This window comes from Peromyscus maniculatus, chromosome 3 (assembly GCF_049852395.1).
Source record: "Peromyscus maniculatus bairdii isolate BWxNUB_F1_BW_parent chromosome 3, HU_Pman_BW_mat_3.1, whole genome shotgun sequence".
Classification (NCBI taxonomy): domain Eukaryota; kingdom Metazoa; phylum Chordata; class Mammalia; order Rodentia; family Cricetidae; genus Peromyscus; species Peromyscus maniculatus.
In genome coordinates, this window is record NC_134854.1 from 65855951 (window position 1) to 65868801 (window position 12851).

Sequence of the window (12851 nt, forward strand, 5' to 3'; positions counted from 1 at the left end):
CTGGATTGCTCGACAATATGTTGTTTAAACTAGACATGCAGGACCCATAAGAAAGTGACCGTTGAACTTTGCCAAAAAAGGGTGAGATGGTCCTTCAGGATCCTGCTTCACAGAAGAAACTGCCAGACACTCTGCATATAGAGGAAAGTGACTGACAAACTTTGCCAAAATAGATGGGACAGTCCTTCAAATTTCCTGCTTCACTGAAAAATTTGCCAAATATTCTGGGCCTATAGGCTGAAGATGGATGCCCCAACATTACAGAAGAACTTTGGGTGACTATCCAGACAGCCAAATATCTATGTCATTTATAGAATTTTTGAAGTTGTTCACAATGCACTTCCTGTTTACTCAGGTAATATGATATCTTCTGGGGTCTTTGATGGAGTTGAAAACTAGATAGTTATAGTTTTCCTTAATTATGATAAAAGATAAATTAGATATGAAACTTTAGACTCACAAAAATAAGGTAGATGATAGAGTATTTTCCTTAATCTTGCCAAATACAAATAGACTGGATATTGTAACTGATTTTTGCTCAATAACTTGTTCTGTTATATGTAATTTTACTATGTTAAAGTTAAAACCTTCCTGTTTGATTAGACAAAAAAGGGAAAATGCTGTGTGATGTCTTTCTGTAGGCTGAGAATATGTGTTCCTCTCACTGGTTGATAAATAAAGCTACTTTGGCCTATGGCAAGGCAGGATAGAGCCAGGTGAGAAATCTAAGCAGAGATACAGGAAAGGAATCTGGGAAATACCAGCCAGCTGCCCAAGGAGCAACATGCCAGCAGACTGGTAATGTCATGGCAATGTGGCGATACATAGATTAATAGAGATGGGTTAATTTAAATATAAGAACTAGCTAGTAAAAAGCCTAAGACATTGGCCAAACATTTATAATTATTTGTAGATATAATGGTCTTATTAAATAAGAAACACAAGAAACACAGAGCCAAATGCAGAGTTAAAGCCCAAGAGGTCAGAGCAGCAGCCAAGAGCTGATACTAAAAACCCTTTCTTACCCTTCCTGCCACTGCTGTCCTTCCCCTCAGAAAGAGACCTACTTCCTGTGTGTCTTTTTATTGACTTTCTGTTCTGCCTTCTCATTGGTTATAAACCCAACCACATGACCTCCTCATCGCTGCCTGTCTATACAGACCTCCAGATCTTCTATGGTTGGTATTGAGATTGAAGGCATGTGTCTCCATGCTGGCTGTATCCTTGAACACACAGATATCTGCCTGTCATGTGATCAGAATTAAGGGCATGTGCTACCACTGCCAGACTTCTGCTATGGCTTGCTATTAGCTCTGACCCCTGGGCACTTTTATTTATTAACATACAAATAAAATCACATTTCAGCACAAATAAAATATCACCATAATAATTATATATTATAATTAATATAAGCCTCTGAATGGTTATTGGGAACTGGTGGCCAGGAGAGATCCACCCAGGTACAATGAGTTAGAGAACTGACTCAGGGGTTAAGATCACATATTGCTCTTCTAGAGAACTGGAGTTTGAATCCTGGCATCCACACCAGGCCACTCACAACAGCCTGTGATTTCAGCTCTGGGTGATCCAGTGCCCTCTTCCGGCCTCCACAGGCACTGCACTCACATGTGCACACCTCCATACAGACACACATGTACACACACACACAAATGAAAATAAAATTAATCTTTTTAAAATTGTGAAGAATCAGGTTGGGAAGATAGATTTGCGGTGGGTGAGTAAAGTGCTTGCCAAACAAGTGTCCATATAAAATCTAAGCTCAGTGGTGCACATCTGTAATTCCAGAAGTGGAGGGAAAGGGAGACAGGTGGGTCCTGGGGCTCTCTGGTCAGCCAGTCTAGTGGAAAAGGCAGCTCCAGGCTCAATGAGAAATGTCTTGGAATAAAGCTATCCAAGAAAACAAAAGAACTCTACAATGAAAACTGTGAAACAGAGAAAGAAATTGAAGAAAATAGAAACTGAAAGGAGTGATCATACTCAATAGTTGGAAGAATTATATCATGAAAATGCCAATACTGACAAAAAACCAACCTACAGATTCAATACCATCTTTGTCAAAATTGCAGTGTCATTCTTCAAAGAAATAGGAAAAAAATCTTAACATTCCTATGGAAGGAAAGAGATCCCAGATAGTTAAAGAGGAATTCTGAGCAAAAGAAAAGTGCTGGAGGTATCACCAACCTGATTTGAAATTGTATTAGAGGCATACTAACAACAATGGCAAAAAAAAAACCACAAAAGCAAAAATACAAATATGTTATTGGCATAAAACCAGATAGATACACATATCAATGGAATAAAATAAAGGAATTAGACACAAACCTGCAGGGAGTTTTTCTCCTTTCTCTTTGGGGGAGGGCATCCCCCAGCTCCCAAATAATTCCAAGGAGATTTATTCTTTCTTATGAATGCCTGGTCTTAGCTTGGCTTATTTCTAGCTTTTCTTTTTTCTTTTTTTCCTACAATTGATTTATTTTTATTTTATGTGCATTGGTGTTTTACATGCATGTATGTCTGTGTGAAGGTGTCAGATCTTGGAGTTACAGACAGTTGTTAGCTGCCATGTGGGTGCTGGGAATTGAACCTGGGTCCTCTGGAAAAGCAGTCAGTACTCTTAATTGCTGAACCATCTCTCCAGCTCTAGCCAGCTTTTCTTAAATTATTCCACCCACCTTTTGCCTCTGGGCTTTTATCTTTCTCTATTTCTGTATACTTTTCTTTACTTCTTACTCTGTGACTTGCTGTGTAGCTGACCCTTGGTGTCCTCTTTCCTTCTCCTTTTTTCCTCGCTCCTCCCACTTCTCTTTTTCGCCCTTTATTCTCTTCGTCTGCCAGCCCTGCCTATCCCTCTCCTGCCTTGCTATTGGCCATTCAGCTCTTTATTAGACCAATCAGGTGTTTTAGACAGGCACAGTAACACAGCTTCACAGAGTTAAACAAATGCAACATAAAAGAATGCAACACATCTTTGCATCATTAAACAAATGTTCCACTGCATAAACAAATGTAACACATCTTCAACTAATATTCCACAACACAAACCCACACAAGTATATTTATGTGACTTTTGACAAAGATGCAAAAAATACATACATCAGAGGAATGATAGCATCTTCAACAAATGATGTTGGAAAAGATGGGTATCCTTGTGTAGAAAGATGAAGCTATACCCCTGCCTCTCAATCTGTGAAAATCAGTTCAAACTGTATTGCCTTGACATAAGAACTGAAACTGTTGAAAGAAAAAGTAAAGGAAACACTTCCAGGTTCAGGTAAGGAGTTTCTGAAAGGGCTCAAGCTACTCTGGAAATGATGCCAACAATCAACAGATGGGGTGTTATGAAATTCAAAAGCTTCTGCACAGTGTAAGAAATAACTCACTGAGTGGGGACAGCCTGCAGTGTGGGGAAACCCCTTCACAGCTGTTCATTTGCTGTAGGATTGATATCCAGACACACCAAAAAGTCAAAAGAGAAGAAAACCAAAGAGTCTAATTCCTAGATATAGCTAGAATTTGAAAGAAAGAAATCAAACAACCCAGTTGATAAATGAGCTAACACAGAGACATTTCTCAAAAGATGGACTACAAATGACCAATAAGCATAAGAAAAACGTCTCCTTCACTAACCATTAGAGAAATGCAAATTTCTTGAGGAATGTTAGAAAGATGGCTCAGCAGTTAAGAGTGAGTATGTTTCAGGGGACCAGAATTGGTTCCCCAGCACCCACGTCAGGCAGCTCTCAGCTGCCTGTAACTCCAGGTCCAAGAGACCTGGCACCTTCTTCTGGAGAGGATGCATAAAAAAGGGGAATAGTTATACACTGTTGGTGGGAATGTAAACTAGTCCAGCTGCCATGGAAATTAGCATGAAGCATCTTCAAGAAACTAAAAATGTAACCCAGCTATAGCATATAGAATGAAAATAGTCTGACCTCCTCAGTTTTGGTCCTTCTGTTCTTCTTTTGGAAATGGGAATATTTACTATGTGCCACAGTATGGTGGAAGTATGCAAAAATTTATATATATCATCCAAAACTCCAGATCAACACAACACAGAGACAACCACACATCAGTGTTTATGGCAGCATTGTTAACAACAGCTCAATTATGGAACAACCCAGGTGATGTAAAATGGGAGAATGGATAAATAAAATGTGATTATATCATATATAAAATATATATGATGATATACATGCACAGTGGAACCTTTTTACATTTATTTTATTTTTTGAGAATTTCGAGAATGGCAACTATAGTTACATCATTTCTATCCCCCCCAACTCCTCCCATGTCTTCCCTATTCCCTCTCAACCTCATGACTTCTTATCTTCTAATTATTATACACATATGCCCACATGTGCACATATGTACACATAAATACTACCTGCTGATTCATTTAGTGTGGCTAATATGTATATGTTTAGGGATGACCACATGGGATTGCATAACCTATTGGGGAGTTCATCCTTGGAGGAGATTGACTCTCTTAGTACAATATAGTTGCCATATATATATATATATATATATATATATATATATATATATATATGCAGAGGATGTAGGTTAGACCCCTACAGGCTCCCTGATCTCTGTAAGTTGATTCTGGGTCAGTTGATTCTGTGGACTGTGGTCTCTCTTGTGGTGCCCCTGACCTTCTGGTTCCTCTAATCTGGTTCCCACGCCTTCTCTGCAGGACTCCTGGGCTCTGAGCTCTGCCTAATCTAAACTAGAATCCTAAAGGGGAAACAGAAGAGACCCAGATTAGCAGTCTCACAGATCAGAGAGTGGTTTTCTGAAGGTGATGTTTTCATCAAAATGAATCCTAAATGGTGCTTTTCTCAAGTGCAAAGCATCAAACATTGTAAAATATGAGCAGAAAAATAACAATGAGGATTGCTATGCCCAACACAAAACTAGCACAAATCCCATGGTGCAAAGCCACCCACTCTTTGCCTCTGAGGAGCACCTTGAGAACCCAGCTGCCCTCCTGCTCCTCCAGCTTGTGCTTCTGCCTCTCCACCTCCTGTCTCACCTTTGACAGGTAGCACCTATAGGCTTCCTGATCCTCACTGTAGCTGCCATTAAGGAGTTCACAGGCATGAAGGAAGAGGTCATTGCTGTAGAAAGAGCTCTCACACTCCTGCTCCAGCCTCCTCACCACGGTCATGAGCTCTGCCAACTGTCCCTGCTGCTCTTCCCCTGAGGCCCTGTTATTAAAGGCACAGTACCTCCTCCCACACTCCTGGACCAGGCTGCGCAGGCTGTGGTTGTCAGTGTGGGTCACAAACCCATCCAAGGTCTCATCTGTCAGGTCTTCCTTGTGGGTGAAGAGGATGATCATGTGCTTCATGACTCCTGCCCCAAAGATCTCCTTCACCCTCCTCACGGCCATGGTGTCCTGGGCTGTGAAGCGTCCCAGCTGGGTCACCAGCAGCAGCACGTGGGGGCCTGGGGCACACAGCAGGTAGCAGTCTCCAATGTCCTTGTCCATGTCTTGGTTCTGAGCCTTTGACTCAAAGATGGGGGGTGTGTCTACCACTAGGAAGCTCCTTCCCTCCCATGTGCCTATCTCTGCCTGGCTGGTCCTGGTCACCGACTGGGCTCTGAGCCTGGACTCGAATGCTTGTCGGCAGAGGATGCTGTTCCCTGTGGCACTTTTCCCACAGCCAGATTTGCCCACCAGGAGGATCCTCAGCGGCGGTGATCCTGGGGTGCAGGAATCTTTCTTTCTGCCTTTGGGGTGAAGGGAAGCTCGGGTGTAAGAAATGATTCATGAAGAGAAGGACCCCAAACTGACAGGACCTAGTGCAAACAAATGGGGTCTCAGCCCCTTCCACCACCTCACACCCACCACACCCAGGGCTTGTGGGATAAAGTACGCCTGATGGTCAGGGTCCAAGGCATCTTTCCCCTAGGGATTCATCAACGCAACTTTTACCATTTTTTGTCCAGGTCTCAAGTGGCAAGCCAATGCAGAATGCTCAGGGGAGTCCAGGGCTGGCCTGCCATTCTGGTTGTCTGCCCCTTTATATTCATCTCCTGCCACCCTCCCTGGGCTCCATTTTACAGGATGGCAGGGTTTTATCTTGGGGAACTTGCCCTTGCTTTGGAGAGTGTGACAGTTAGTGGCCTAATCCGTTCAATTGTCTGGTGGTACATTTGTCTGGCTTCAGGTGCCGGAAGGAAGTTTGTCCCTGTCTAGGCACTGAGCAGGGGTCCTTGACCTTTGAAAAGAGTCCCACCCCCAGCAGCCTTCTTACCTGTGGGCAGGGAACTGTTTACACCTTTCTGAAGCATTTCCATCTTTTGTTTCTAGAAGAGAAAATATACAAAGCGTGTTCGTGTTGGATTTCAATATAATACGCAGCACCAAACGCAACTCCTTGTAGAAAGGGACATCCAAGCAAAGAAAAAGAACTGCTGGAGTGGCCCACACCCACTTACAGGTAGTTCTAAATGATGCAAAGGAGAAAGATCCAGGAAATGGGTATGCATAGTGTGATCACATGGACAGACTCATTGTCACCATGACTTGTCTTCAGCCTACAGGCAGAATGAAAGTGGGCTGCGTACCCACAATAACAGTTAACTAAGCTGGTCAGTTATTTCCTACTGAGTACATGGCTGTCTGGGCTTCTTTGGGAACCTAGTACTAGAGGATGCTCCCTGCCCCTCCCCCAGCATCTCCAAGAGATAAACACAATTCTTCCTTTGTTCCATGGCCTGAGCTAAGCTGAGTCCAGATCACAGGACTTTCTCTGCCCAAACTGGGAAATCTCCAGGCAAATCATGGCCAGCTGTTCACCCAGGTGTAGGAGTCTGTTGTGGGGCCAGGTTGGAAAGTGGTGGGGTGCACCCAGTAAGCAGAGAGAAAGGCTAAGTCCTGAGGCTACCTAGTCAGTGTGTGTGCTCCCGAGGTCACAGCTCAGTTTCCAGCTCAGTCCTGGACTGGAGACTCCTTGAGGGTATCTCTCTTCCAGGGCCCTTCCTTTCTTTCTGACCTGGTCCTCACAGGCCTTCCTTTTGATCCTTGTCCTGGCCCACTCTACCTACCTCCTGTACCAGGTAAGGGATCCACCGGAGAATGACTTCCTAGCTTCCTTCCATGTTCTTTATACAGGATGCCAGCTGAAGGTGTGGCCCAGATTAAAGGTGGTCTTCCCACCTCAAAGATCTAGATTAGATCTAAATTAAAAGGTTTAATTGAGAAAAAAATCCCTCACAGGTGTGCCCAGCAATTTGGTTTTAATTAATTCCACATGTAGTCAAAGTGACAACCAAGAATAGCCAACACAGGCCTCGAAGTGAATGTCTAATTACAGAATCTCAGGGTCTTTGGTGAGTCAAGACACTCTTGGGAACAAAACACTTTGGGGAGCAAATGCATTTCCTAGGTACTTTCTCGTGCCTCTATATATGAAACTGGCCAGAGACCAACTTGGCCAGAAACACAAATTAATAAACAAAGTTTGGGTCCTTTAATTTTGATACTGGATGCCAGAACCCAGCATTTTCCCAGTAACTTCTTTGTCATCCATGCTGAAGATGTTTTCAGCTCCAGGGGACAAGCTGTGGTGATTCTGAGTCTGTCCTTGTGATCACATTACAGGTTCCCATTTCTTGGGTCTTCTTCCTTTGGGTCAGCAATTCCCTGTCTCTTGGGCTCTCTGCTCGGTAATCAGTCGCACAGAAACTGATCTAATCTGGTTCACACAGATGCCCAGGACACTCACAGTCCTCATAAAAATGGCTAGCTATGTGTCTTGGGCATGGGCTTTCACATGGAGACCTGTTCCTGAGGACCATCTGTCATCCTGCCCTCCAAGAGGTTTTCAGAGATGGTTAGTCTGTATCGGCTTGATTGGACCACTGGGCCAGCAATCTGATCACACTGAAAAGCAGGTGCTGCTGTGATGGCTGCGTGCACATCACTCCATAGCAGTGATTCTCAACCTTCCTAATGCTGCAACCCTCTAATACTTTTCTGGGTACTCACATGTGGGCGGACCTGACTGGACACCGATAGAGAAGCAGTGTCTTAGTTCCTAAAAGCATCAGAAACACGTGTTTTCAGATGGTCTGAGGTGACCCTGTAGGGTCTTGACCCACAGGTTGAGAACTGCTGCCCTACACAGCAGGCCTCATCCAATCACGGAAAGGCCTTAGGAGCAAGGCTGAGGTCTCCAGAGAAGAAATCTACCCAAGACTGCCCTGGCCTGAGTTTCCAGCCTCCAGACACCTACAGGGTTCAGACGTTCTGCCCTTCCCTGGTCACGAGAGCCAGTTCCTTAAACAAATCTCTGACTGTGCTGAGGAATATGTTTCCTTTTCTCTGGAGAAGCTGAAGACCATGAGAGGCAAAGCTCAGCTCAAGCAGAGACGCAGCAGACCGGACTCGGTCTTCAGCTTTGCTCCGTGCTCTTGACAGGTGAGGAAGGAAAAGCAGGCGGTTTGAAGAAATGGCTAAGGATTATCATTTAAACTCAAGACACCGTTGCTAGAGCTGTCTCTGGGTCCCTTGCATGGTGGATTCCAGCAGGGCATTGGGGAGGTGCCCCTGAGCAGTGATGGGTAGTGCAAGACCCAGGTAAGAGGCTGGGGAGGCAAGTGACTTACAGGGTAGAAAGGAGCATGCGCAGCCAGCTACAGACACAGGCAGAGGGAGACGGCGCTGGTGTTTCTAAGCTAAGATCCGGGTACCCTGGAGGCCCTGTGCGGCTTCACACTCCTGTGAGGAGAACAAGACTTTGGAGGTTGGACAAAACCATGCTTCACAGCACTGCATGAAAGAGCAATGGTAACACTGTCGCAGCTTCCTGGGCAGTGTGCCCCCAACTCAGGCTGATAGGATGGGCTCCCCCTGCTGTCTGTGGCCCCTGAGTGCTGGCTGACCAATGGTCTCTCAGGCAGGACTATTCATATGATGCCTTTGGCCGAGCAGCTAGTGGCGGGTCATTCCCCTAAAGTGAGAGCCTTAAATTGCTGCTGGCTCAGGATACCGCCTGATCAGAAAGGAACGAAAGCAAGGGCGGGATCATCGGGGGCTTCTCATTTCTCAAGCCTTTTTTTCTTTAGGATTGGGAACGTCTCAATGTTTCCACATGTCCCTCTCCTGTGCTTTCTTTAGTTGGAACGCCCCCCCCCCCCCCCAGCAATATGAATGTCACCTTTTCTGTTTCCAGGTCGCACACTTTTGCATTCTGCCCCCTTCGGGGTATCTTATCGTAAGCCACCACCCTCTTGGCACAGCACTGTGCCCTCTCCCAGCCCACTGGGAGCCCATCATCCACCACCCCACCCACCTCACACCCATCCGTTCTTCCGCTCATTTTTCCCGTAGTCGGTAGAAGGACCGGTGGGTGTGCATCAGCTATTTCCTGCCCCTGGTTGGACCTCAGAGCCAGCAAAAGTGGAAGAGCTCCCCCACGCCCCTCCCTGGCATGGTGCAGAACTGGAAGAGACTGGAGGAGAGAGTGGGGGGGGGCAGGCCATGCTTTGAAATACTGTGAAAAGGTCACAAATGTTGGCCTTGAGTAGATTATCTTAGTCTCATCTTGACCACAACATCTTGAAGATAAATGGACCCTGATCAGAAAAACATGACATGCTGATATAAAGATAAACCACTGTGCAAGGGTCATGGGGGTCATTTCCAGGAAAATGACCTGGGAAAAGCTTCATTCTGGTTGCTTTGACTCATCTTTTTTTTTTATGTATTACTTTATCCAAAACACAAAAAGCAAATGCTTTATGTGAATAGATCAACCCAAGTGGTACCCTGACATCCTCTCCATCTTTAAAATGAAAGCCACTTCCCTCCTGTCCAGCACTGTGAATATTCACCAAGAAAAAGAAAAGTAGTGGGAAAGAAATAAGACTAAAACTCCCAGGGCTGGGGAGATGGGACAGCCAGTCCAGCCAATGGGTGAGCACCGGATTCAGTGAGACCTGTTTCAATAGCCAGTATAAAGAGACCGGGGAGACATCTTCCTCTCACACATGAGGAGTGGAGTTTGTAGTCTCAGAACCCACGTAAGAGATGAGTGTGATTGTGATTGAGTTCATCTGTAACCCTGGCCCTGGAGGGACAGGATGGCATGGAGGCAGGTGATCCCTGGAGCTCATCTGAAGTTTCCGCTCCAGAGCCTAGGGTTCCTTACTGCAGCAGTGGAAACTTCAGGGCAGTTCTGGGCTCCTGAGCCTGACTTGATGAAGCAAATGTTCCTAGGGGAGGCTAGGGGATTTCAGATCACTCATGAGGCCAGTGCTCTATCTTCCCTCCCCAGCGCTAATTTCCCAGACCACAGGAAGCACGGATACCCCGTCCTGAAGAGTGGTTTCCCGCCAGCCGGCTCCTCTCTAGCCTCCAGACACTTAACACAGCCACCTGAGCAGCCACGGGGAGATTACTTTAGAAAGTTCGCCATTCCTCTCCCTCCTTGGAAACTCCTGGCACGAAACAATCTCTAAGAGTCGACCTCCCCTGAGTCCCAAGTGGGGTATTAGGCTTGTCAGATCGAGAGAGAAAACTCACTGATGTTCCACAGATAGGCTAGAAACCCTCAAGGAGAACCCTTGGGGCACAAGACACTATGGCCTCCACAACTTTTCCTAAAGTTAATAAAGAGATCAAATGCCTTGCCCTTCAGGTTGACACTAATTGTTACCAGTAGATTCAAAGGGGAGCAGGGGAGAGGGACACACACACACACACACACACACACACACACACACACACACACACGAGCTCTGTTACCTGGTGGGCGCTGGAGGATCTTTCAATTCAAGGTCTACACGCACTGTGGAGCACCTTCCTGTCCTAGGCAGCCTCTCACAATGGTTTTTAATCTCTTCATGAAAATACAAGAATTATGAGAAGAGAAAAACAGCTCACAAAATCTGTCTGCCGGGGGAAGAAGATGGTGTCTTCTGGAGCATAGGAAAGAGTGATGTGTACGGGTTTCTCAGCTGCTCAGAGAGCAACTGAAGAGAGCACCCAGAGGAAGAGGTTGATTTAAAAAAAAAAAAAGTTCTTTCCTGCCACACCCCCGCCGCCCACACAACCGAGATGCTTTTGTGAAGAACACATTCTCTACAGGACTAACAGAGAAGCATAGAAGCGTGCCTCCCAGTCCTCCACTTCTCCCCCTGGGCCAGGCAGACAGCACGCATCTCCCCAGCCTCACCATGCCATTCACTTCTGCCCTACAGCTGAGACTAAAGTGGCTTCCCAGGGTCCGCTGGGCAAACCGGCAGGTTTGTGCTTGAGTCAGGATGGTTGCCCGTCTTCTGGGGAGAGCGTGGGAGGACAAGGCTTAGATTTCCTCACCTGGGCAGATCTTGTCTCCACAGAACCCACAGAGCTAGTAGCAATGATAGGACTTAGGCAAAGCAACAAGCACTTACTTAGGGAATCCCAGGTCCCCTCCGCCTCTGCCTGCTGCCCTGCTGGGCTCAGGTTGGGAGGGTGATGCAGGTCCCCTCTCTGGAGAGCCTTGCAGGTACCCCACTTCCCTGCATGTTTGAGTTCAGATAACTGTTTTTATTTTCTGTGTATGAGTGTTTTGCCTACATGTATGTAAGTGCCCTTTGCACATACCCAGTGCTTGTAGAAGCCAGGAGAGGCTGCTGGACCCCTAGAACTGGAGTTATCGACAGTGGTAAGACTTTCTTAACTACCGAGCCATCCCTCTGGTCTCAAGTCCAGATGACTGAAGAAAGTCCAAGCAGCAAAGTGGGGTATGAGTGACTCTGGACCCCTGCGGAGTGTGGAGAGCAGACACTCCAGTGCAGTGGCATTCATAAGCGAAAGCCAGGCTTGACTTCCACAAACCTTCTGTAATACAACTTTAACTTTTGAGATAATAGTGGGTATTTCATTGAACGAGTGGAGGCTTTGAACCAATAGGAAGCATTTCTTCTTTTAGCTGCTGAAGCATTTATTTAATCATTATCAGTAAAAACTCAGGAGTCAGATACAACGGTAAGAACCTGAATGATCAGAGAAGTAGATAGGAGGTCACTGGCAAAGTGACCAGTGACGACCTATCTCTTTACTTCCTTGATCCAAAAGGCCTAAGAATCTCCTAAGCCCCTCCCCACTACTTCCTGTGTCTCTCTATATGTCCTCCATCTTCCAAAACCTCTATGGCTAATTTTGGTCAGTTAGTAGCTAGCTCTGTCCTCAGATACTAAGTAAACTTTATTGCCAGTCTTAGGAGTGTCAGAGTGAGATCAAAATATCCACAACAAGCTGCAGAATATCTTCTAGTCTCTTATTTTTGCCCATTAAGAAAGATCAGCTCTAAAACAACAATGATATTCATGGGTGTGTCACAAAAATGTTCCCACCCGAGCCAACTTCCAAAGCTGCCTTGGCGTGTGTTTTATAAAAACCTCAGCATGGGAACGGAGTACTGCTGAAGGTGTTGGAGCCCCCAGGCCTCACTGGGCCTCCACGGAGAAGATAAGCTCAGCAGCCTTAACACCGGCAGGCTAATCCGTATATGTCCGAGCCACAGAGAGAAGCCTGGGGACCTTGAGCCACACCTGTCTGGACAGCAGGGAAAAGGCAACTGGATGGAAGCACAAAGATGCTGTCTTCAGTCTGCTCTCTGGGCACACAGGAAATGACAACGATCTGGGCCAGATGAAAGGATGCCTTTCTTATAGGATGTTCATATTCTTAGCTGGGTTTTTTCCCCCATCAAATTACAGGTGTTTTCTTGGTTCCTGAAAGCCCTGTGTTTTATAGATGTAAATATTATCTACCCCAGGTCCTGCCCATCCAATCCTCTGCAGCTCCCTCTCTTCCTCAAGTCGGAGCCTGT

At 45.9% G+C, this 12851-nt stretch overlaps 1 protein-coding gene across 4 annotated transcripts; it reads right to left on the bottom strand.

Moving 5' to 3' along the window:
* Positions 1 to 2490: 2490 nt before the first annotated feature.
* Positions 2491 to 11015, bottom strand: LOC102919971 (GTPase IMAP family member 3-like). Of its 4 annotated transcripts, XM_076566675.1 has the most exons (5): positions 10778 to 11015; positions 8638 to 8749; positions 7075 to 7206; positions 6282 to 6333; positions 2491 to 5754 (listed from the first exon to the last, which is right to left on the bottom strand). In XM_076566675.1, exons 4-5 carry the CDS (start codon positions 6322 to 6324, stop codon positions 4874 to 4876), a joined length of 924 nt encoding a protein of 307 aa, XP_076422790.1. In that variant the 5' UTR covers positions 6325 to 6333; positions 7075 to 7206; positions 8638 to 8749; positions 10778 to 11015; the 3' UTR covers positions 2491 to 4873. The 4 variants fall into 4 exon arrangements, with proteins under 4 accessions (XP_076422790.1, XP_042129136.2, XP_076422791.1 ...); XM_042273202.2 differs by lacking the exon at positions 8638 to 8749; XM_076566676.1 differs by lacking the exon at positions 7075 to 7206.
* Between the last annotated feature and the right edge of the window lie 1836 nt (positions 11016 to 12851).